The sequence below is a fragment of the Denticeps clupeoides genome, unplaced genomic scaffold, assembly GCF_900700375.1.
Source record: "Denticeps clupeoides unplaced genomic scaffold, fDenClu1.1, whole genome shotgun sequence".
Classification (NCBI taxonomy): domain Eukaryota; kingdom Metazoa; phylum Chordata; class Actinopteri; order Clupeiformes; family Denticipitidae; genus Denticeps; species Denticeps clupeoides.
The window spans coordinates 29,666-51,349 of NW_021629750.1; the positions used below are offsets into that span (position 1 = coordinate 29,666).

General features: G+C 42.1%; 1 protein-coding gene and 1 pseudogene across 1 annotated transcript; both read right to left on the reverse strand.

Moving 5' to 3' along the window:
- Positions 1-4,868: 4,868 nt before the first annotated feature.
- LOC114773276 (sodium- and chloride-dependent GABA transporter 2-like) lies at positions 4,869-16,905 on the reverse strand (annotated as a pseudogene).
- LOC114773280 (sodium- and chloride-dependent GABA transporter 3-like) lies at positions 16,644-18,054 on the reverse strand. The gene is made up of 5 exons (XM_028965804.1): positions 17,970-18,054; positions 17,695-17,826; positions 17,278-17,418; positions 17,083-17,167; positions 16,644-16,989 (listed from the first exon to the last, which is right to left on the reverse strand). The coding sequence occupies exons 1-5, from the start codon at positions 17,998-18,000 to the stop codon at positions 16,902-16,904; spliced, it is 477 nt and encodes a 158-aa protein (XP_028821637.1). The 5' UTR covers positions 18,001-18,054; the 3' UTR covers positions 16,644-16,901.
- Positions 18,055-21,684: the final 3,630 nt, after the last annotated feature.

A 21,684-nucleotide genomic window follows, 5' to 3' on the forward strand; every position in this document is an offset into this window, starting at 1 on the left:
TTCACTCTCCGTCTAAGTCAACATGCTCAAAATTAAAGTTCTTGTAGTCATTGAAAGTTTACTATTTCTAGTTTACTACTGTTTGATTTTTACATTTGAAGCCTAAACACCAACCTTTCCTGTAGACTTCACACCTTTCCAAATGCAGAAGTAACAAATGACCCACATGGCAATGGCGCAGAGGAGGATCTCCCACCGAACACTGCCCAGCTCCTCAATACCACCTGAGATTGCCAGCACACGCCGTCTGGAGATACGTTGTTTGTTAGAATGTCTGGAATTCTGTTTGCATTTCCAGTGTACTTAAAGATTCCTTCTGTGTTTGACTTTAAAAAACTTACTCCCAGAATTCAGTTGCTGGGGAGGTCGAGTTGGTGTTTATAGTCTGGTTATATTTGTTCAGTGCGTCAAAGTCCTCACAACTTTCTACAGGAAGTGAAATATATTTTAGTTCATTATTCTTAATTTATTGAAGCTGTTGCACTACTGTTATGCTGCTGTTGTTACACATGGCAAGATGTAGTCAGTGTTCATACCTGTGTTCCAGGTGTGGCCACAGCTGGCCCAGGGCAGTTTGGCGTAGAAAGAGAAGCACAGGTACAGAAGTGCCCATGCAAGGATGATGACGTAAGAAATGCACTTATAGACCCTCATTATAATACTTGTGTAGCCGATCCCTTTGAGACAAACAGTACATTTATTGTTTCTAATGAATATTAGGCTATCTTCTTCAAATCTCCATTCAAAAACATTTTTACAACACCCATATAGCCTAACAGCAATAATACCACAAGCACAGAAACCTTCACTGTGTTTATATATTAACTTTACCTAACTTGTACATGGACAGCAAAGAAAGAATTTCATTTTACAGAGAAATTTAATTTCTTCCATACACATGACAATAACTACTATGAATCCTTGAATAAATTGACCTGAACAGATGAGAAAGTTTCTTCCCCACTCACCCTGAGCAATTGGGAACTTCTCCCAGCAGGTGATGCTTGCTTGCTGTGTGTACTGACCCATCGCACTCTCCAGAAGAAACAGGGGGATCCCACAGGTCACCACAACCACCACGTAGGGCACCAAGAAAGCACCTTGAAAACTAAATTCAGTACAAAGTAATATATACGTTTTAACAAAATCTTTCTTATGTTGTCCGTTCGTGTGTACATAAGGTTAGAGTTGTGGTTATGAAACATGATATTTAAATGTTCATACATTACTGCATCTTAAACCATAAAGTCCTTGTGGTATAGACTACAGTAACAAGATTAGTGTAAAATAAAGCAGTTCAATATATCTCAGTGTATCTTGTACATAACTTAGACTTACCTCCACCATTTCTGTAGCAGAGATATGGGAATCTCCAAACATTTCGTATAATTGTGAAAAAAATCGAAATGTAGTTCAGTTTCAATTTTATTTGTCATATGCAAGTTAACACAGGGAAAAACATTACAGTAAAATGCAAGTCACTGCTAAAAACTGCTAAAAAGTTTTAAGTTTACAAGGTAGAAAGAAAATAAATTGGCAATATGAAATTTGTCACTTCACAAGAAGTCATAAGTTCTAAGTTTACAAGAAAATATATGAGATGTGAGATATGAAGAAGTAAGACAGTAACAATTTTCATGTGGGAGGGTAGAACAGGCTGATGAGGCAAACTGACAATACTGAGCAGCAAGTAAATGACAGTTATAGCACGTAGAGTGTAGATGCATGTTCCAGTCAGTATTTAAGTGTGTGCACGTACAGTTTGTGTGTGAGTAACACAATGTGGGTGTAATGTTGGTGTTCAGGTGTTGCTGTGGAAAAGTAAAAAAAAAATGAGGGTAAAAACTGTTCTTAAGTCCTATAGTCCAAGCAGCTAGATTCAGTTCTTAAATGGTTAAATCCTAATCAATTTCAGGCAATTACGACTTTAATTTGTATAAAATTGAAGGTGAAGAAAACCTCAATAAACCAAATGCGTCTGACTAGTTCCATGCAGCAGCACAGTTCTACATTGGTTTTGAATCATATGCTCACTTTGTGCGGAAGCTACTGAAAAAAAAGAGATAATTTTCCACAATTTTTAAAAATATTAATATAAAATATGGTTAGGTATTAGGTAAAACAGAAGTCTTTGTGGAGGGTTGTGCTTAGTGAATATCTGAATATCTGTTGAATTTTCCAACATGAAACTACTGTAACTTCACAGCAACGTCTGAGTTCTACTTTCAGTCTCTTCCCTGTCTGTGTTCTCCCTGTCTCTAGGTCAGCGTGGGCTCTTCTGTTTTAGGGTTTAGCTCATGTCTTAGTTTGGTCCCCTGTTCTCTGTCTGTGTTCGTGTCATGACACTCATCATCATCAGCCTGGCTTCATGGTAGAACTAGACCACTGCTGAAGCTTATCTGTGTTTGTTGTCTATCTTTCTGCAATTTATTTGTTTAATTGTTATTTATTATTTAATCATCTGTTAATTATATGGACTCTCACTGGGTTGACCAGCCTTTTTCCCTTATTTCCTTTTAGTGTATGTTCTCGGCCCTTAAAACCTCTGAAAACAGCCCTTAAAACCTCATCACAACCACCATAAAGAGTACAAGAAATGTCTGTCGTACAAACATATTACGTATTTGTACTAAATCAATGTGAAGCACTGTGTACCATCCTGAATTGGGTTTGAATTTATTCAAAGAAACAAGCACACATGGAAATTACAGTAAGACAGGTTCATATTTGTCAGTCTAGATGTGTTGACTAATCTGAACACAAAATGATTTTCTGCTTTTCGTAACTGTATGAACATATTGATGACTGTAAGTTCTTGCTTTTAATTTTTATTAATTGTAGTGTTCTTTATGTGTAAATTTGAGGAGTCCAAGAATTAATTTTTTTCTGTATCCTTGAACTGTACTTTAGACTTTTAGTTCCTTTTGGCAGCCAGTTACTACTGTTATATAAAACAGCAGTAATACAGGAATTGTTTAAATTACAGTCTCTTGCTTTGTAAAGAGTTGTTCTTTTGGAACCTTCACCGTTCTTGCAGCAGAGGAAGGGGAACTTCTACACAATTCTAACCCAACTATGTTTCCATTCTCAGTCAAGAGAAATTCTGTGATACTTGCCTTGGTTTTCTGTTCCCCACACTCAGCCTCTCCTTGCATGAGCTCCATCTTCCTCTAACTGGTCTGATTATTGCTGTAATGTCAGCTGCACCTAGTTCTGTCAGTCAAAAATATCAAGCAAACTAAGCTACACTTTGAACCAAAACAGACCTTACATGGGGTGGAAGTCAAGGGGCCAGTGCTAAGCAAGCAAAAGATCTTATGTCCCCGGATATCTTCACTACTTTATTTCACCACTTTTGTAATATTTATTTAGTTTATCATTGAGCTGTTGCAACATTTACAGACAAGTTTGACTGTTCAGAGCTCCACAAACTGCATGATTACCTGGCTGCTTCAGTTCCAGTGGTAACTAATGGTTCTCCTATAGAGGGGAGTTCTGTGGTTCTTGTGCCGTCCTCCGTGTTTTGGGGATTGTGGAGTGTAGCGATAAGAATTGTAATTTGGTTGCTGTTGGACTATCCAGTCAAAGTTCCTAGTTTGTCACTTGGACAGTCTTGCATCTCACTGTCCCACCAAAAAACTGAGTAGGTGCGCTGCCTGTTCATCAATTTTATTGCATGGTATGGAGTTGGGAGTGATCTGCAAAACTATCAGACACTTTGTTATTTCCTATTGCAGTCTGTAGTAATTTGACTCTCTGTGATTTTCTGTTCCTTTTACTTGGAATGATCGTACAACAATGATCGTTACATGTTTTAGTGGATTTGAGAAAATCCTAAATATTTGAGTTTATAGTTATTACACCCATGAATACAGTTCACCCTATACTAGACTGATACCCTGTTCATGGGCACGTCCTGCAGCTAGTTTCCAGCTACCCTGCAGTACTGACCAGAATGAGCAGGTTCCACAGTTGGAACCAGCATTTGCCAGAATATTGCACGAGAAAGTGAGGATCATTTCCCGACTTAGCAATTAACATAAAAAATTTGATTGATATAAAAAGTGTTGAAATAAGTAATTTTGCTTTCAGTGTTGTTTTAATGTTTCTTTATCAACAGTTTCACAGGGGCGGCAGAAACTTTCTTAAAAATGTCATGAATTTATTTCTTGAACAGAAGAATGATACGTGATCAACATGTTAGACACATAAAACTTGAACAGCCCCCTTTTTTCCTGAAGGTGGCACTACTGCAATTAGTAGCCTTTAGTAACTCCTCATGATTAACTTTTATTATGGTATCTAAGATAATGTATGTGTACAGTTTTACTTGCAAGATAATGTTCATTACTCAGATGTTAGTTATTATTTTCACATTGATGCAAACAACTTTTAATAAACCAAAGAATTCTAGATTATTTTCTCTTAGGTGTCCCAACATCTTCTTAAAAGCTTTATTTGTTCCCCACGGCAACTACATTGCATCTGGGGTCAACTTTGAAAGCTCTTCCCTCTGCTTCCGGGTCAAAGGAAGGTCATCAGCACATTGACAAAGATGAATGCAGCGCTGGTAAGAGAGAGAAATACCATCATTATTTATTTACAGACCAGATCAACAAATAAACTTGTACATGCATATATAAATTCCATCAAAACTTAAACTAACCTGTTTCAGGCTTCCTTTTCCAGTACACAGCAAGTAGACAGCCAGTACTGGTACCGCCAGGCTGGACGACAGCATCATTATCCATCCCAGCACATTCACCCACACCGGGTATGTGTAGGTTCGGTTAAATGTCAGGGGCTTGTAATTGGCCAAGGCGCCAATTAAGGATACCTGGGGAAAGAAGGACATTATGGAATAATTTAAATTAACACATAAATTCAGCACTCTTAAGACAGATGCACCACATGTTGGAATACAGTAAAGTCCATGCACAGCTGTTGCACAGCACATGCACAGCACAGGAATCTGTAAGATAATTAATACGTTTTTGTGACAGGTAACCAAATTGGTAGAGAAAGGACAAAATTGCAGACACCATGTATGGTTTGGGAAAGTATAATAGAAAATAAGTGTGCTTAAAGTATGACATGCCTCTTGGCTCTTTTGCTCAAGCCAGCAGCAAAAGGTGTCCACAACAGGACCAATAAAGCTGGCTCATTGTAATTTTCTGATGTAAAATCTGATTTCTTATTAGTAATTATGGTCATTATCAATGATCATTATCCATGTCAACAGAGACTAGCTAAAAATCAGCCAATAAGCACAGCATCATACTGATATATTTTTAACTGAATTAATTAGAATCACTATGGGTCATACACGTGTGGAATCCTGTTTAAAAACTGTCAGAACCACTAATGAGAAACTGAAGAAGCGGCTGGGTCTCACTCCTGTCATGTCTTCAATTGCATCACACATGCGCTCCGCTCCTGGAAGATGGAAAGGCACGTTTTCTATCTGGCGTAACTAGAGTAGTATAGTACTTTATTCATGTGTCACATTTAAATGTTTCAGATCATCAAAAGTGGGAATTTTGAACAACAAAATTGTTGTACTTCATGGTCATGCCACAGCATCTTAATAGGATTCAGGTCAGAACTTCGATTAGGCCACTCCAAAGTTTTCATTCTGTTTTTCTTCAGCCAGTCAGAGGTGAACTTGCTGGTGTGTTTTGGATCATTGTCATGTTGCAGAATCCACGTTGGTTTCAGTTTGAGGTCATGGACAGATAGAGGGACATTCTCCTTCATGGTGTTTTGTTAAACTGCAGAAATCCTAATTCCATTAATCACAGCAAGTCTTTCAGGCCATGAAGCAGCAAAACAGCCTCTGACCATAAAACTATCACCACCACCATATTTTACTGTTGGTATGATGTTCTTTTTCTGAAATGCAGTGATTCTTTTTGCTCAGCAGTGCTTTTCGTCTTGGCTCCCCATCCCTTTCTCTTGTCATGAACTCTGCCCCGATCGACAGGTAACTCCTGGGAAAGTTCACCACTGTTACATGTTTTCACTAATTGTGGTTCGCTGGGAGTCCCAAAGGTTTAGAAACGGCTTCATAACCTTTTCCAGACTGATAGAGCTCAATTACTTTCTTTCTCATTTGTTCCTAATTTTCTTTGGATCTCAGCATGATGTCTGGTTTTTGAGGATATTTTGGTCTACATCACTTTGTCAGGCAGGTCTTATTTACATGATTCATTTATTGAGCTGTGACAGTAATCTTTGACTAGTATACATTAAAGGCCAAAAGTTTGGACACACCTTCTCATTCAATGTGTTGTCTTTATTTTCATGACCTTTTGCATTGTTAGATTCTCACTGAAGGCATCAAAACTATGAATGAACACATGTGGAGTTATGTACTTAACAAAAAGTGGAGATCTAGCCTCCACAGTCACCGGACCTGAACCCAATCCAGATGGTTTGGGGTGAGCTGGACAGCAGAGTGAAGGCAAAGTGCTAAACACCTCTGGGAACTCCAAGACTGTTGGAAAACCACTTCAGGTGACGACTTCTTGAAGCTAATCGAGAGAATGCCAAGTGTGTGCAAAGCAGTAATCACAGCATGCCTTCAGTGAGAATCTACCAACGTAAATGTTCATGTAAATAAAGAAAACACCTTGAAATAGAAGGTGTGTCCAAACTTTTGGCCTGTACTGTATATTATTTTTTGATGATCTGAAACATTTAAACAACATAAAACCATTAATTAAACAGAGAAGGCACACCACTGCATTTACAGCATAAGGACGTTCTTTGATTTTACTGCAATTATTTATTATTTACCAAATATCCAGCCCATTGTGAGACACTGAAGACTAGAGAGGAAGAGTTTGGAAGATGCATTCATGCCATAGTAATCAAAGACCTGCAGGACATAAATCCCACCCTACAGGGAAAAGGCTTATTTATAGACAAGCAATTATAGACACAAATCATACAAATGACTACAATCAGATTAACTTTATATTTGGTGCTCTGATCAACTCTGTAATCATTAGGATACTTATGCTAAAGCAGAAGAGGCTGAAGACCAGCAGTAAAAGTTCTCTTCGTCCAGGTCTGCGCAGCACAGTGGGAGCCAGGTCAATCACTGGCATTATCACCCCCTCCATCATAACAAACTAGAGTTTATGCATCCAACAGTTAATATCTGTTTGTTTGTTTGTTAGTGTGTGTATTTATGTGTGTGTGTATGTGTGTACACATTTTGATGCCACCTGTGAATCCAGGCCAAGCAATATAATCATGATGAAGAAGCATATCGCCCACAGCTGGGGTAAAGGCATCATGGCCACTGCCTGAGGGTACGCAATGAATGCCAGACCAGGACCTGTAAGAAGAAAAAAGTTATTCATGTAGCCACAAGCATAATTTATTTTGAACTATATTGATTACTCGTATTGTTTGTTTTATATAGATACTCCCAAGCCATTATAAGTACAGTACCTGACTCTGCAACTTCTGCAATGCCAACATTGTATTCATTAGCCATGAAGCCCAGCACTGAAAATACTGCAAATCCAGCCACCAAACTGGTACCAGCGTTCAACAAACAGAGCCAGAAACAGTTCCTGCCAGAGAGGTTTGAATTTAGGATGCTAATTTGGGGATATTAAAGGGGTGTGGTTTGATTTAAGATTTTTGGGGACTGACGGGTTCTAAATCATACCTGTAGCAGTTGTTGTTGTATGGATTGTAACTCCCCAGTGAAATCAACACTCCTCCACCCACACCAAAAGAAAAGAAGACCTGAGTTACAGCCTCCATCCACACCTGCATGAAAACACACAAACCTATTATATGATTTCATTTTATTATCAAAAAAGAATTTTAAAAACTGGGTATAGTGAAGGCAAACTCCACCCACTAAAGGTCCAAGCAATGATTCAAACTAACAACCATGGGGTTGCATTTTATGTTGGAAAAGTTCTGGTTTGAATGCTTTAAAACTGACAAACTCATACAGGCTGTTCAAAGTAACCTGGGGATCTAGAAGTGGGGTGAGTTCAGGCTTCAGATAGTACACAATCCCCTGCAGGGCACCAGGTAGAGTCAACCCTCTGATCAGCAACACCAGCAGCATCACGTATGGGAAAGTGGCTGTAAAATACACCACCTGAAAATAGAGATCCAGCATTTTAGGGTTAATCTGGAATTCACTGTGTTGCACCCCAGACTCTCTAACAGCCTCCAGGCTTATACTGGATCTACTCATTTTAACTAAAGATTTGTGAGATGGGCACGTCTGATTTCCACTCAGCCAAAGAGGCAAACGTTTCCACACATTTTGTAATATAACTGTGTCACGGCTCGGACCGTGGATGATGTGCCAGGCTGTAGTTCCATGGATTCCATGTGGTTGCCCCTGTCACATTGGTAGGTTGGTAGGTCGGTAGGAGAGTGAGGCGCAGAGTACTTGATTATAAATACAAACAAAAGCGGCACAAGGGCTAAAACAAAGGAACAAAGGATAAACAATTACAGACCCAAAGGCATGTGGCAATAAGGCCAGGAACATAAACTGGAACAAACCTAAGGTGAGTTATGTGCATGTCCACATCATTGTCGCATCCCATACTGGGTGCTGCTTCATGGTTCTTATGGAGCTGGATGGATCAGGACTCCATAATCATGTGCAGGAGCACCCGTTGTGCTAAACCCTTAGCCCATGGGCGTCACAGCCCCTGATTATCTGACTGTCTGCACCTGTTGTTGTGTCGGGTTATTGAATGTTTGTCAATGTATTGTGTGTCTTTCTTACAAGTTAATCCCCATCTTGTGAATTCATGCTTTCCTGTCTGCTTTCATTGTGAAAGTTTCTTCCTGTCTGCATCGACCCTGTCTCACTCTGTCTACATGCTCAAAATTAAAATTCTTGTAGTCATTGAAAGTTTACTGTTTCTAGTTTACTATTGTTTCATTTTTACATTTGAATCCTAAACACCAACCTTTCCTGTAGACTTCACACCTTTCCAAATGCAAAGTAACAAATGACCCACATGGCAATGGCGCAGAGGAGGATCTCCCACCGAACACTGCCCAGCTCCTCAATACCACCTGAGATCGCCAGCTCACGCCGTCTGGAGATACGTTGTTTGTTAGAATATCTGGAATTCTGTTTGCATTCTCAGTGTCCTTAAAGCTTTCTTCTGTGTTTGATTTTATAAACTTACTCCCAGAATTCAATTGCTGGGGAGGTCGAGTTGGTGTTTATAGTCTGGTTATATTTGTTCAGTGCGTTAAAGTCCTCACAAGTTTCTGCAGGAAGTGAAATATATTTTAGTTCATTATTCTTAATTTCTTGAAGCTGTTGCACTACTGTTATGCTGCTGTTGTTACCCATGCCAAGGTGTAGTCAGTGTTCATACCTGTGTTCCAGGTGTGGCCACAGCTGGCCCAGGGCAGTTTGGCATAGAAAGAGAAGCACAGGTACAGAAGTGCCCAGGCAAGGATGATGACGTAAGCCATGCAGCTATAGACACTCATTATTGTACCTGTGTAGCCAATCCCTTTGAGACAAACAGTACATTTATTGTCTCTAAAGAATATTAGGCTATCTTCTTCAAATCTCCATTCAAAAACATTTTTACAACACCCATATAACCTAACAGCAATAATACCACAAGCACAGAAACCTTCACTGTGTTCATATATTAAATTTACCTACCTTGTATGTGGACAGCAAGGAAAAAATTTCATTGTACAGAAAATTTTAATTTCTTCCATACACATGATATTAACTACTATGAATCCTTGAATATATTGACCTGAACAGATGAGAAATTTTCTTCCCCACTCACCCTGAGCAATTGGGCACAACTTATCCCAGCAGGTGATGCTTGCTTGCTGTGTGTACTGACCCATCGCACTCTCCAGAAGAAACAGGGGGATCCTACAGGTCACCACAACCACCACGTAGGGCACCAAGAAAGCACCTTGAAAATAAATTCAGTACAAAGTAATATACGTTTTAACAAAATGTTTCTTATGTTGTTCGTTCGTGTGTACATAAGGTTAGAGTTGTGGTTATGAAACATGATATTTAAATGTTCATACATTACTGCATCGTAAACCATACAGTCCTTGTGGTATAGACTACAGTAACAAAATTAGTGTAAAATAAAGAAATTCAATATATCTCAGTGTATCTTGTACATAACTTACCTCCACCATTTCTGTAGCAGAGATATGGGAATCTCCAACATTTTGTATAATTGTGAAAAAAATCGAAATGTAGTTCAGTTTCAATTTTATTTGTCATATGCAAGTTAACACAGGGAAAAACATTACAGTAAAATGCAAGTCACTGCTAAAAACTGCTAAAAAGTTTTAAGTTTACAAGGTAGAAAGAAAATAAATTGGCAATATCAAATTTGTCACTTCGCAAGAAGTCATAAGTTCTAAGTTTACAAGAAAATATATGAGATGTGAGATATGAAGAAGTAAGACAGTAACAATTTTCATGTGGGAGGGTAGAACAGGCAGATGAGGCAAACTGACAATACTGAGCAGCAAGTACAATGACAGTTATAGCACGTAGAGTGTAGATGCGTGTTCCAGTCAGTATTTAAGTGTGTGCACGTACAGTTTGTGTGTGAGTAACACAATGTGGGTGTAATGTTGGTGTTCAGGTGTTGCTGTGGAAAAGTTGAATAAAATGAGGGTAAAAACTGTTCTTAAGTCCTATAGTCCAAGCAGCTAGATTCAGTTCTTAAACGGTTAAATCCTAATCAATTTCAGTCATTACGACTTTAATTTGTATAAAATTGAAGGTGAAGAAAACCTCAATAAACCAAAATGCGTCTGACTAGTTCCATGCAGCAGCACAGCTCTACATTGGTTTTGAATCACATGATCACTTTGTGTGGAAGCTACTGAAAAAAAGAGTAGTAACTGGCTGCCAAAAGGAACTAAAAGTCTAAAGTACAGTTCAAGGATACAGAAAAAAATTAATTCTTGGACTCCTCAAATTTACACATAAAGAACACTAGATTAATAAAAAAAATATTAATATAAAATATGGTTAGGTATTAGGTAAAACAGAAGTCTTTGTGGAGGGTTGTGCTTAGTGAATATCTGAATATCTGTTGAATTTTCAACATGAAACTACTGTAACTTCACAGCGTCTGAGTTCTACTTTCAGTCAGATTGTCTCTTCCCTGTCTGTGTTCTCCCTGTCTCTAGGTCAGCGTGGGCTCTTCTGTTTTAGGGTTCAGCTCATGTCTTAGTTTGGTCCCCTGTTCTCTGTCTGTGTTCGTGTCATGACACTCATCATCATCAGCCTGGCTTCATGGTAGAACTAGACCACCGCTGAAGCTTATCTGTGTTTGTTGTCTATCTTTCTGCAATTTATTTGTTTAATTTTTATTTATTATTAAATCATCTGTTTAATTATATGGTCTCGCACTGGGTTTGCCAGCCTTTTTCCCTTATTTCCTTTTAGAGTATGTTCTCGGCCCTTAAAACCTCTGAAAACGGCCCTTAAAACCTCATCACAACCACCATAAAGAGCACAAGAAATGTCTGTTTATTTGTCGTACAAACAATATTATGTATTTGTACTAAAGCAGTGTGAAGCACTGTGTACCATCCTGAATTGTGTTTGAATTTATTCAAAGAAACAAGCACACATGGAAATTACAGTAAGACAGGTTCATATTTGTCAGTCTAAATGTGCTGACTAATCTGAACACAAAATGATTTTCTGCTTTTTCTAACTGTATGAACATATTGATGACTGTAAGTTCTTGCTTTTAATTTTTATTAATCTAGTGTTCTTTATGTGTAAATTTGAGGAGTCCAAGAATTAATTTTTTTCTGTATCCTTGAACTGTACTTTAGACTTTTAGTTCCTTTTGGCAGCCAGTTACTACTGTTATATAAAATAGCAGTAATACAGGAATTGTTTAAATTACAGTCTCTTGCTTTGTAAAGAGTTGTTCTTTTGGAACCTTCACCGTTCTTGCAGCAGAGGAAGGGGAACTTCTACACATTTCTTCGCCCAACTATGTTTCCATTCTCAGTCACTGATCTCTGTTTTGCTGTTTCATGGCCTGAAAGATCGTGGACGGGCGCGATGGGCGGAGCCCAACTCGCGTCTCCCGTGCTCTCGTCGTCGTCATCGTCCATGTCGTCCCAGTCCACGGGGAGCCTGGCCAGCAGAGCGCAGAGTTCCTGGCTCGACATGCCGAAGATCGTGGGGTTCGCGTCCTCTGCGCTCGCTGCCCACGTCACTTCCTCGCTGCTGCCCACGCCATCGTCTTCGATCTGCCCCCTCACCCGTGGCTCCCCGTGGACTGGGACGACATGGACGATGACGACGACAAGAGCACGGGAGACGCGAGTTGGGCTCCGCCCATCGCGCCCGTCCACGATCGTCACGAGGTCCGTGGGGATCCACGTCACTTCCAGGGGTGTAAGCGGCAACAACGGCGGCGTCCCTCCAGCGTGGAGGTGGGCAGGCTCCAGCCCCAATGGCCAGAGTACTGCCCATGGGAGCTTATCGCGCCATAGGTCCAGGATGTCCGCAGGGTGGACGACCCTCGGAGTCACCGGTGGGAGGACACGGATGACGAAAGCGATGATGACCTGGATTTTCGGTGGGTGGTCGTTGCCGGGATGGCTCCGGCCAGTGTGCGCGTCCGAGATCATCGCCGCGTCCGTGATGACCCACGTGACTTCCGGGGGTAAGAGGTTGACACGGACGACGACCAGGATGACGCCGTTTCGGCGGTCGGTGCCGGGATGGCTCCGCCCATCGCGCCCATCCAGGATCGTCACGAGGGCCGTGGAAACCCACGTCCCTCCCAGCAGTGTGAGGAAAGCTGGTGGAAGAGGGCGACGGGAGGTCGCCAGCCAGCAACTGCGCTGCCGGGACTGCCTCGCAGGGAATCCTCCATTCCTGCTCCAGTCGCCGACCCGCCTTCCCTCTGCCCGGACGTTCCCCAGCGAAATGGCAGCGCAGCACCAGCGTCCACACCTGCTGGAGAAGACGTCCGCCCCCCTCCACACCACACACCTACCACCATCTCCAGCGACGTGCCCAGCCCCCTGTGGGACAGCCCAAGTGTCCCGGGACCCTTCAGTGGGGCAGCAGACACTGATAAGACCACCACCATCCTCTCGTGTCTGCTTGGGTCAGCATGGGGCTGGAGCGCAGCCCTCTGGCAGCAGGGAGAGACAGACAGGAGTTTTCGGGACTTTCAGCAGAGGCTGAGGGCGGAGTTTAATCGGCCAGAGCCTGAGCCAGGGATCGAACTCTGCCCCTCCACCACATCCAGCGCCAGTCAGGATCCGGGGCAAGAAGACCCAGCACTGGTGGGCGACGAGAAGGTCGCACCTCTCGAGATCCTGGCTGTGCCCCCTGAGGAGGTCCCGGAGACCCCAGAGAGGGAGCCAGGCGACCCTCTCTTCTCTCTGTCTTTGTCTTTGTGTGTGTGCATGGCATTAGTGTCCGTATGTCGCCCCCATTTCCCCTCTTTGTGTCCACCAGATGGTCTGGCAATGCCCCCACCTTGGCACCAGGGGCGTGCAGTGAGAGGGGCTGCACGTGCCGAGAAGGCATCAGCCTGGGGTGCCTGGAACGGTCGCCGGAGGCTCTGGAACAATCTCCCTGCGCAGTGCAGGGGGTGACACAAGACGTGTCAGAGGGGACGTGCAGAGACAGGGCCCGCACGTACCCGGATGGATCGGCCCTGATTTTTCTGTGCAGGTCCGAGGGTCCAGGGCAGCCATGTGGGACCACACCGGGGAGCCAGCCTGAGGGTCCGGGGCCGCCACGCGAGACCACGCCGGGGAGCCAGGCCGAGGGTCCGGGGCCGCCATGCGAGACCACGCCGGGGAGCAGGCCGAGGGTCCGGGGCCGCCATGCGAGACCACGCCGGGGAGCCAGGCCGAGGGTCCGGGGCCGCCATGCGAGACCACGCCGGGGAGCCAGGCCGAGGGTCCGGGGCCGCCACGCGAGACCACGCCGGGGAGCCAGGCCGAGGGTCCGGGGCCGCCACGCGAGACCACGCCGGGGAGCCAGGCCGAGGGTCCGGGGCCGCCACGCGAGACCACGCCGGGGAGCCAGGCCGAGGGTCCGGAGCCAGCCCGGGTCCTCCAAGGGGAGGATACAGCAGGGCAGGAGCCCTGTGGTTGCCGCCGTCTGCCCCGCCGCCTCCACTGCTGGGGCTCCGAGGACGTAGCCCTTGGAGGGGGGGCTCTGTCAGGATTGCCTGCAGCTGGGCTCCACACCTGACTCCAATCCTGACGCCCCATAAATGCCAGAGACTTCCACCCGTTCGAGATCTCCGGCATTTTCGTGGACTCTCTGCACGAACTTGACCTGGTTTAGTTTCATATGTGTTTTGAGTTCTGGCAATCGGCACACGCCTGCGGGTTTGTTTGTGGTGTTCCCCTTTATTTCCCCTTTTTGGCCACCGCGCCATTGTTTCTTTGTATTTATTGTGTTATAATAAATCCCCTTCCCAGCATGTCAGACCTCTGCGCTTCCTTCCCTCGTAAGTCCGTAGTCGTGACACCATGGGGTTTGTGAGATCTGCATTTTATGTCGGAAAAGTTCTGGTTTGAATCCTTTGAAACTGACAACTCATACAGGCTGTTCAAAGTAACCTGAGGATCTAGAAGCGGGGTGAGGTCAGGCTTCAGATAGTACACAATCCCCTGCAGGGCACCAGGTAGAGTCAACCCTCTGATCAGCAACACCAGCAGCATCATGTATGGGGAAAGTGGCTGTAAAATACACCACCTGAAAATAGAGATCCAGCATTTTAGGGTTAATCGGGATTTCACAGTCTGAAAGTTGAGTCTTAGCAACTGGACTTCTTTCTTTAATTTCTTTAATGTTTCATTCTGCATCCACAGAACTTTGTCAATCTGAGGGAAGTTGGCTTGTGACCACAAATGTATCCTCCAGGTTGGTTTCACCTCACTCCTGCCTTGAATAGGCTTGTTAAGTGAAACAAAGGCAGGGGGAGGGGGTGTGGGTAGATGTGACAGCTCCACCCTGGCAGCTCCTCCTGCCCCCATTTTATGGGTCATTAAATGTGGCCAACCTGGTGGATGTGGTAGTTGGGCCAGATATTTGGGGGATGGATGAAAGGGCAACACAAGCCAACTTCCCTCAGACTGACAAAGTTCCGTGGATGCAGAATCAAACGTTAAAGAAATAAAAGAAAGAAGTCCAGTTGCCATGACTCAACTTTCAGACAAATTCACCTGGATGACTGAAAATCTTCACAGTCGGGATTTCACTGTGTTGTACCCCAGACCCTCTAACAGCCTCCAGGCTTAAATTGGATCTTTTCCTTTTCATTTCATTGGCGAACAGAGAAAATCTCTGTCTGAATTATATGTGTACATTTTCATGTGGTGTACCTGAGGTGCAGTGGCACTGAAAGAAAAAAAAGGGTAAAGTAGGATGTGTACAAATAGTATCAACTTACACTTTTCTGGCCCAAAACATTTTTCACTATAAAATTGACCTGGGAACTTTGCTCATATGCACATAGATTTATGATGAATATGGACATTTCACTGTTAAATAAATAGCATTGCAGCCTGCGTGTCATGATCCGGACCGGCAGGGGTTGACCGGACCGGAGTTTCATGTTTGTCTTGTGTAATGTTCCCTGATTGTGTTCACTTGTTGTCTATTTATATAATTGTATAAAACTCCTGTTCGTGTCTGTTCGCCGTCGGGTCATTGTGCGTGTTAATGTTCCCTTGTCTTGTGTAGTTTGTATTAAACCCCTGTCCTGTGATCGTGCGAATGCGTCCTCCTTCACCGCCATGTCCAGCCCACCCGTGACAGAATGACCCGACCATGTGGACGCAGCCGATCTACGCCCCGCTGAGATCCAGGAAACCGTGGATGGTCGGGAGGACGTCTGCTCCATAGTTCCATGTTCAAGGTTCCATGTATGGACGTCCCCCGACGCCGCCGTCTCGTCCAGATTCCAGCGACGCACCTCCGGTAATCGCCAGTTCCCCGCCATGATCCATGTCATGTTTTTAATCAGTTCCCCAAGTGTACCGGCGAATCCGTGCGATAAAACTATCCTGTTCGTGTCTGTTCACCGTCGTGTCATTGTGCGTGTTAATGTTCCCTTGTCTTGTGAAGTCTGTATTAAACCCCTGTCCTGTGATCGTGCGAATGCGTCCTCCTTCACCGCCATGTCCAGCCCACCCGTGACACTGCGGTATTTAAAGTGGAACAAACATAAGGAGCTGCAAATAATGAGCTGTCTTTATGTACTCTATCACACCCATATATGCAGGAAGTGAGCAGAAGTCCTTGGTATGGCTGCTTCCAAATAAAGCATATTTCATTCATTCATAATATTGTCAATCCAAGTTCAATATGTCACAATTAATTTTTCCTAGGTTGTGTGAAATTGCAGAATAAATATGAACCAAATCTGCGCACTAAAGTGTCTATTCCTTTACATTGGGACGATCCTTGGGTTGCAGGATGGGTTTCGATACCGAAGGAAGATGGACAAGAAAAGGTCAAAGCCCCGTATATGCTTATCTAGACAATTCAGTGTGGTTCCAACAACAGGTTTTACAATAAAATATGTAAATACATTATTTGTAATGTGTTTTATGTTTCTCTGTGCGTGTGTGTGTTTGGGGGTGGGGGGGTGGGGGGTTGTTCGCCCAGGGCACCAAACAGGTTAGGACCGCCCTTGCATCTTGTGAATGTCATGCGTTTCCGCCCTTCCTTCCTGCCTGCATAAAACCTGTCTCACTCTCTGTCTAATTCTACATGCTCAAAATAAAAAAATAGAAATGATAAAAAATAAAATTCTTGTAGTCATTGAAAGTTTACTATTGTTTAATTTTTACATTTGAATCCTAAACACCAACCTTTCCTGTAGACTTCACACCTTTCCAAATGCAGAAGTAACAAATGACCCACATGGCAATGGCGCAGAGGAGGATCTCCCACCGAACACTGCCCAGCTCCGTCTGGAGATACGTTGTTTGTTAGAATATCTGGAATTCTGTTTGCATTCTCAGTGTTATAAAAGCTTCCTTCTGTGTTTGACTTTAAAAACTTACTCCCAGAATTCAGTTGCTGGGGAGGTCGAGTTGGTGTTTATAGTCTGGTTATATTTGTTCAGTGTGTCGAAGTCCTCACAACTTTCTACAGGAAGTGAAATATATTTTAGTTCATTATTCTTAATTTCTTGAAGCTGTTGCACTACTGTTATGCTGCTGTTGTTACACATGGCAAGATGTAGTCAGTGTTCGTACCTGTGTTCCAGGTGTGGCCACAGCTGGCCCAGGGCAGTTTGGCGTAGAAAGAGAAGCACAGGTACAGAAGTGCCCAGGCAAGGATGATGACGTAAGCCATGCAGCTATAGACCCTCATTATTATACCCGTGTAGCCGATTCCTTAGAGACAAACAGTATTTTATTTTTTCTCATGAACATTAGACTTCGAATCTCCACTCAAAACCTTTTTCTGTATAACCTAACGGCAATAATACCACAAGCACAGAAACCTTCACTGTGCTTATATATTAAACTTTACCTAACTTGTACATGGACAGCAAAGAAAGAATTTCATTTTACAGAGAAATTTAATTTCTTCCATACACATGACAATAACTACTATGAATCCTTGAATAAATTGACCTGAACAGATGAGAAAGTTTCTTCCCCACTCACCCTGAGCAATTGGGCACTTCTCCCAGCAGGTGATGCTTGCTTGCTGTGTGTACTGACCCATCGCACTCTCCAGAAGAAACAGGGGGATCCCACAGGTCACCACAACCACCACGTAGGGCACCAAGAAAGCACCTTGAAATGAAATTTCAGTACAAGGTAATTTAAGTTTTAACATCTCCAAACATTTTCTAATCCAACTATGTTCCCTGCGACAACCAGGAGAAATTCTATATTGCTATTCCATTGCCCTCTTTCCTTAATTTTCTTTCTCCTACCCTCAACCTCTTCACAGTTCACAAGTTCCATCTTCTTTAGTCTGGTCTGATTAAAGCTTCCTGTCCCTGATCTCAATGCTTTGCCAGTCAGAAATTATTTAAATCTACTTGTGTTCCAGGTGTGATCACAGCTTGCCCAGGGCAGTTTGACATGGAAGGAGAACAAAAGGCGTCTGTTATATTAATGTAATAATTTAATTGCAATATCAATGAACTGAATTCATTTCTCTGAAACTGTGTTTGAGTCTCACTCTCTGTTTACTGCTACATGCTCACAATGAAAACTGAAAGTTTGTTGTTGCTTCATTTTTACATGTAAAATGTTGGTATCTACAGACCTGCGCTTTAGGGTCATATTGCTCAGTTATGTTTTACCTAGATGTTGTCCTGGTGTCTGTCTGTGTGTGTGTATTTCTTTTTTGACATTGAGAAAGCAAACAATATAATGTGGAACTTTGTAAATCATCTCAGGCCAAGTGTACAGATGGTTCAGGGATTTTTGGCAGGTAAGAACACTTCAAATTAGAGTAGGGAAGAGATATTCGCAGAAATACTTTTTTGAAATTGCAATGCCTCAAGGCTGTACAGAGAGTCCTTTATTACTTTCTACAATGATAAATTATGTTTTTGGTGATGTTGAGAATGGGGTGGGGTTTTCGCTGTTTGCAGATGTTCACAATCTGGAAAATAGGAAGGAACATTATGAAAATAGAAGATACAAAGTGAGGTGATAAATTTTCTGTGACAAAACAAAGGTAAACTTTTTCAAAGATTTTGCAATCAAGACTTCAAAATCAAACGTTTCAATTAAATGTTTTGGGGAACGTGGTTAGATGAAAAATTACATGGGTGAATTAAAAAAGTTTTGGATAAATGTAAAAAAAAAGTTTGAAATGGTTTGAATAGTTCAGTTTCAGTTTTATTTGTCATATGCAAGTTAACGCAGGGAAAAACATTACAGTAAAATTTGTATGATGAGAAATGCAAGTCACTGTTAAAAACAATGCTAAAAAACAGACAGTTTGGCAATATCAAATTTGTCACTTTACAAGAAGTCACAAGTTATACGTCTACAAGAGAAGGGTGATATATGAAGGAGTAAAAAAGTAACAATTTTCATGTGGGAGGGTAGAACAGCCAGATGAGGCAAACTGACAATACTGAGCAATGAGTACAATGACAGTTATAGCACGTAGAGTGTAGATGCATGTTCCAGTCAGTATTTAAGTGTGTGCACGTACAGTTTGTGAGTGAGTAACACAATGTGGGTGTAATGTTGGTGTTCAGGTGTTGCTGTTGAGGAGTCGAATGGCCTGATGGTAAAAACTGTTCTTAAGTCCTGTAGTCCAAGCAGCTAGACTCAGTTCTTAAACAGTTAAATCCTAATCAATTTCAGACAATTACGACTTTAATTTGTATAAGATTGAGGGTGCAGAAAACCTCAATAAACCAAAATGCGTCTGACTAGTTCCATGCAGCAGCACAGTTCTACATTGGTTTTGAATCATATGCTCACTTTGTGTGGAAGCTATTGAAAAAAAGAGAGAATTTTCCACAATTTTTGGAAATATTGATATAAAACGAAGGGTGCAGAAAATCCCAAAAAATGAGGTGTGTCTAAATAGTCCCATGCAATAGCACTGTTCTACACTAATCTGGCCCCAAACCCTCAAAAATATGGTTAGGTATTGAAAGAAAAAACAGAAGTCTTTGTGGAGGGTTGTCCTTAGTGAATATCTGAATATCTGTTGAATTTTCCAACATGAAACTACTGTAACTTCACCGCAGCGTCTTGAGTTCTACTTTCAGATCGTCTCTTCCCTGTCTGTGTTCTCCCTGTCTCTAGGTCAGTGTGGGCTCTTCTGTTTTAGGGTTCAGTTTGGTCCCGTTCTCTGTCTGTGCTCGCGTCATGACACTCATCACCATCAGCCTGGCTTCATGGTAAAACTAGACCACCGCTGAAGCTTATCTGTGTTTGTTGTCTGTCTTCCTGCTATTTATTTGTTTCATTGCTATTTATTATTTAATCATATGTTTAATTACATGGTCTCTCACTTGGTTTACCAGCCTTTTCCTTATTTTATTTGTTGTGTATGTAAAACCTCTTGCACACTGAAATTCACCACATACAGTATTATGTATTTGTACTAAAGCAATGTGAAGCACTGTATACCATCCTTAATTGTGTTTGAATTTATTCAAAGAAACAAGCACACATGGAAATTACAGTAAGACAGGTTCATATTTGTCAGTCTAAATCTGTTGACTAATCTAAAATGATTTTCTGCTTTTTTGTAACTGTATAAACATATTTATGACTGCTAGTTCTTGTTTTAAATTTGTATTCATTCTTTATGTGTAAATAAAATAATAATATTGCATTATTTTCTGTATTCTTGAACTTTACTTAACTTTAGACAGTTCCTTTTGGCAGCCAGTTACTACTGTTATATAAAATAGCAGTAATACAGGAATTGTTTAAATTACAGTCTCTTGCTTTGTAAAGAGTTGTTCTTGTGGAAAACGTACCTTCACCGTTCTTGTGGCAGAGGAAGGGGAACTTCTACACATTTCTAACCCAACTATGTTTCCATTCTCAGTCAAGAGAAATTCTGTGATGCTTGCCTTGGTTTTCTGTTCCCCACACTCAGCCTCCCCTTCCATGAGCTCCATCTTCCTCTAACTTGTCTGATTATTGCTATAATGTCAGCTGCACCTAGTTTTGTCAGTCAAAATATCAAGCAAACTAAGTTACACTTTGAACCAAAACAGACCTTACATGGGGTGGAAGTCAAGGGGCAAGCAGAAGATCTTATGTCCTCTGATATCTCCACTACTTCACCCTTTCTGTATTTTTTTTTTTTCACTGAGCTGTTGCAACATCTACAGACAAGTTTGACTGTTCAGAGCTCCACAAACTGCATGAGAACCTGGCTGCTTCAGTTCCAGTGGTAACTAATGGTTCTCCTGTAGAGGGGAGTTCTGTGGTTCTTGTGCCGTCCTCCTTGTTTTGGGGATTGTGGAGTGTAGCGATAAGAATTGTAATTCGGTTGCTGTTGGACTATCCAGTCAAAGTTCCTAGTTTGTCACTTGGACAGTCTTGCATCTCACTGTCCCACCAAAAAACTGAGTAGGTGCGCTGCCTGTTCATCATTTTTATTGCATGGTATGGAGTTGGGAGTGATCTGCAAAACTATCAGACACTTTGTTATTTCCTATTGCAGTCTGTAGTAATTTGACTCTCTGTGATTTTCTGTTCCTTTTACTTGGAATGATTGTACAGTTTACATGTTTTAGTGGATTTGAGAAAATCCTAAATATTTGAGTTTATAATTATTCCACCCATGAAAACAGTTCACCCTATACTAGACTGATACCCTGTTCATGGGGACGTCCTGCAGCTAGTTTCCAGCTACACTGCAATACTGACCAGAATGAGCAGGTTCCACAGCTGGAACCAGCATTTGTCAGAATATTGCACGAGAAAGTGAGGATCATTTCCCGACTTAGCAATTAGTCATTTTGCTTTCAGTTTTGTTTTTTTATCAACAGTTTGATAGGGACCACAGAAATTTTCGTAAGAATAACGTATGATCAACATGTTAGACACATAAAACCGCCCAACTCCCATTTTTTCCTGAAGGTGGCACTACTGCTATTAGTAGCCTTTAGTAACTCCTCGTAATGTATGTGTACAGGTTTACTTGCAAGATAA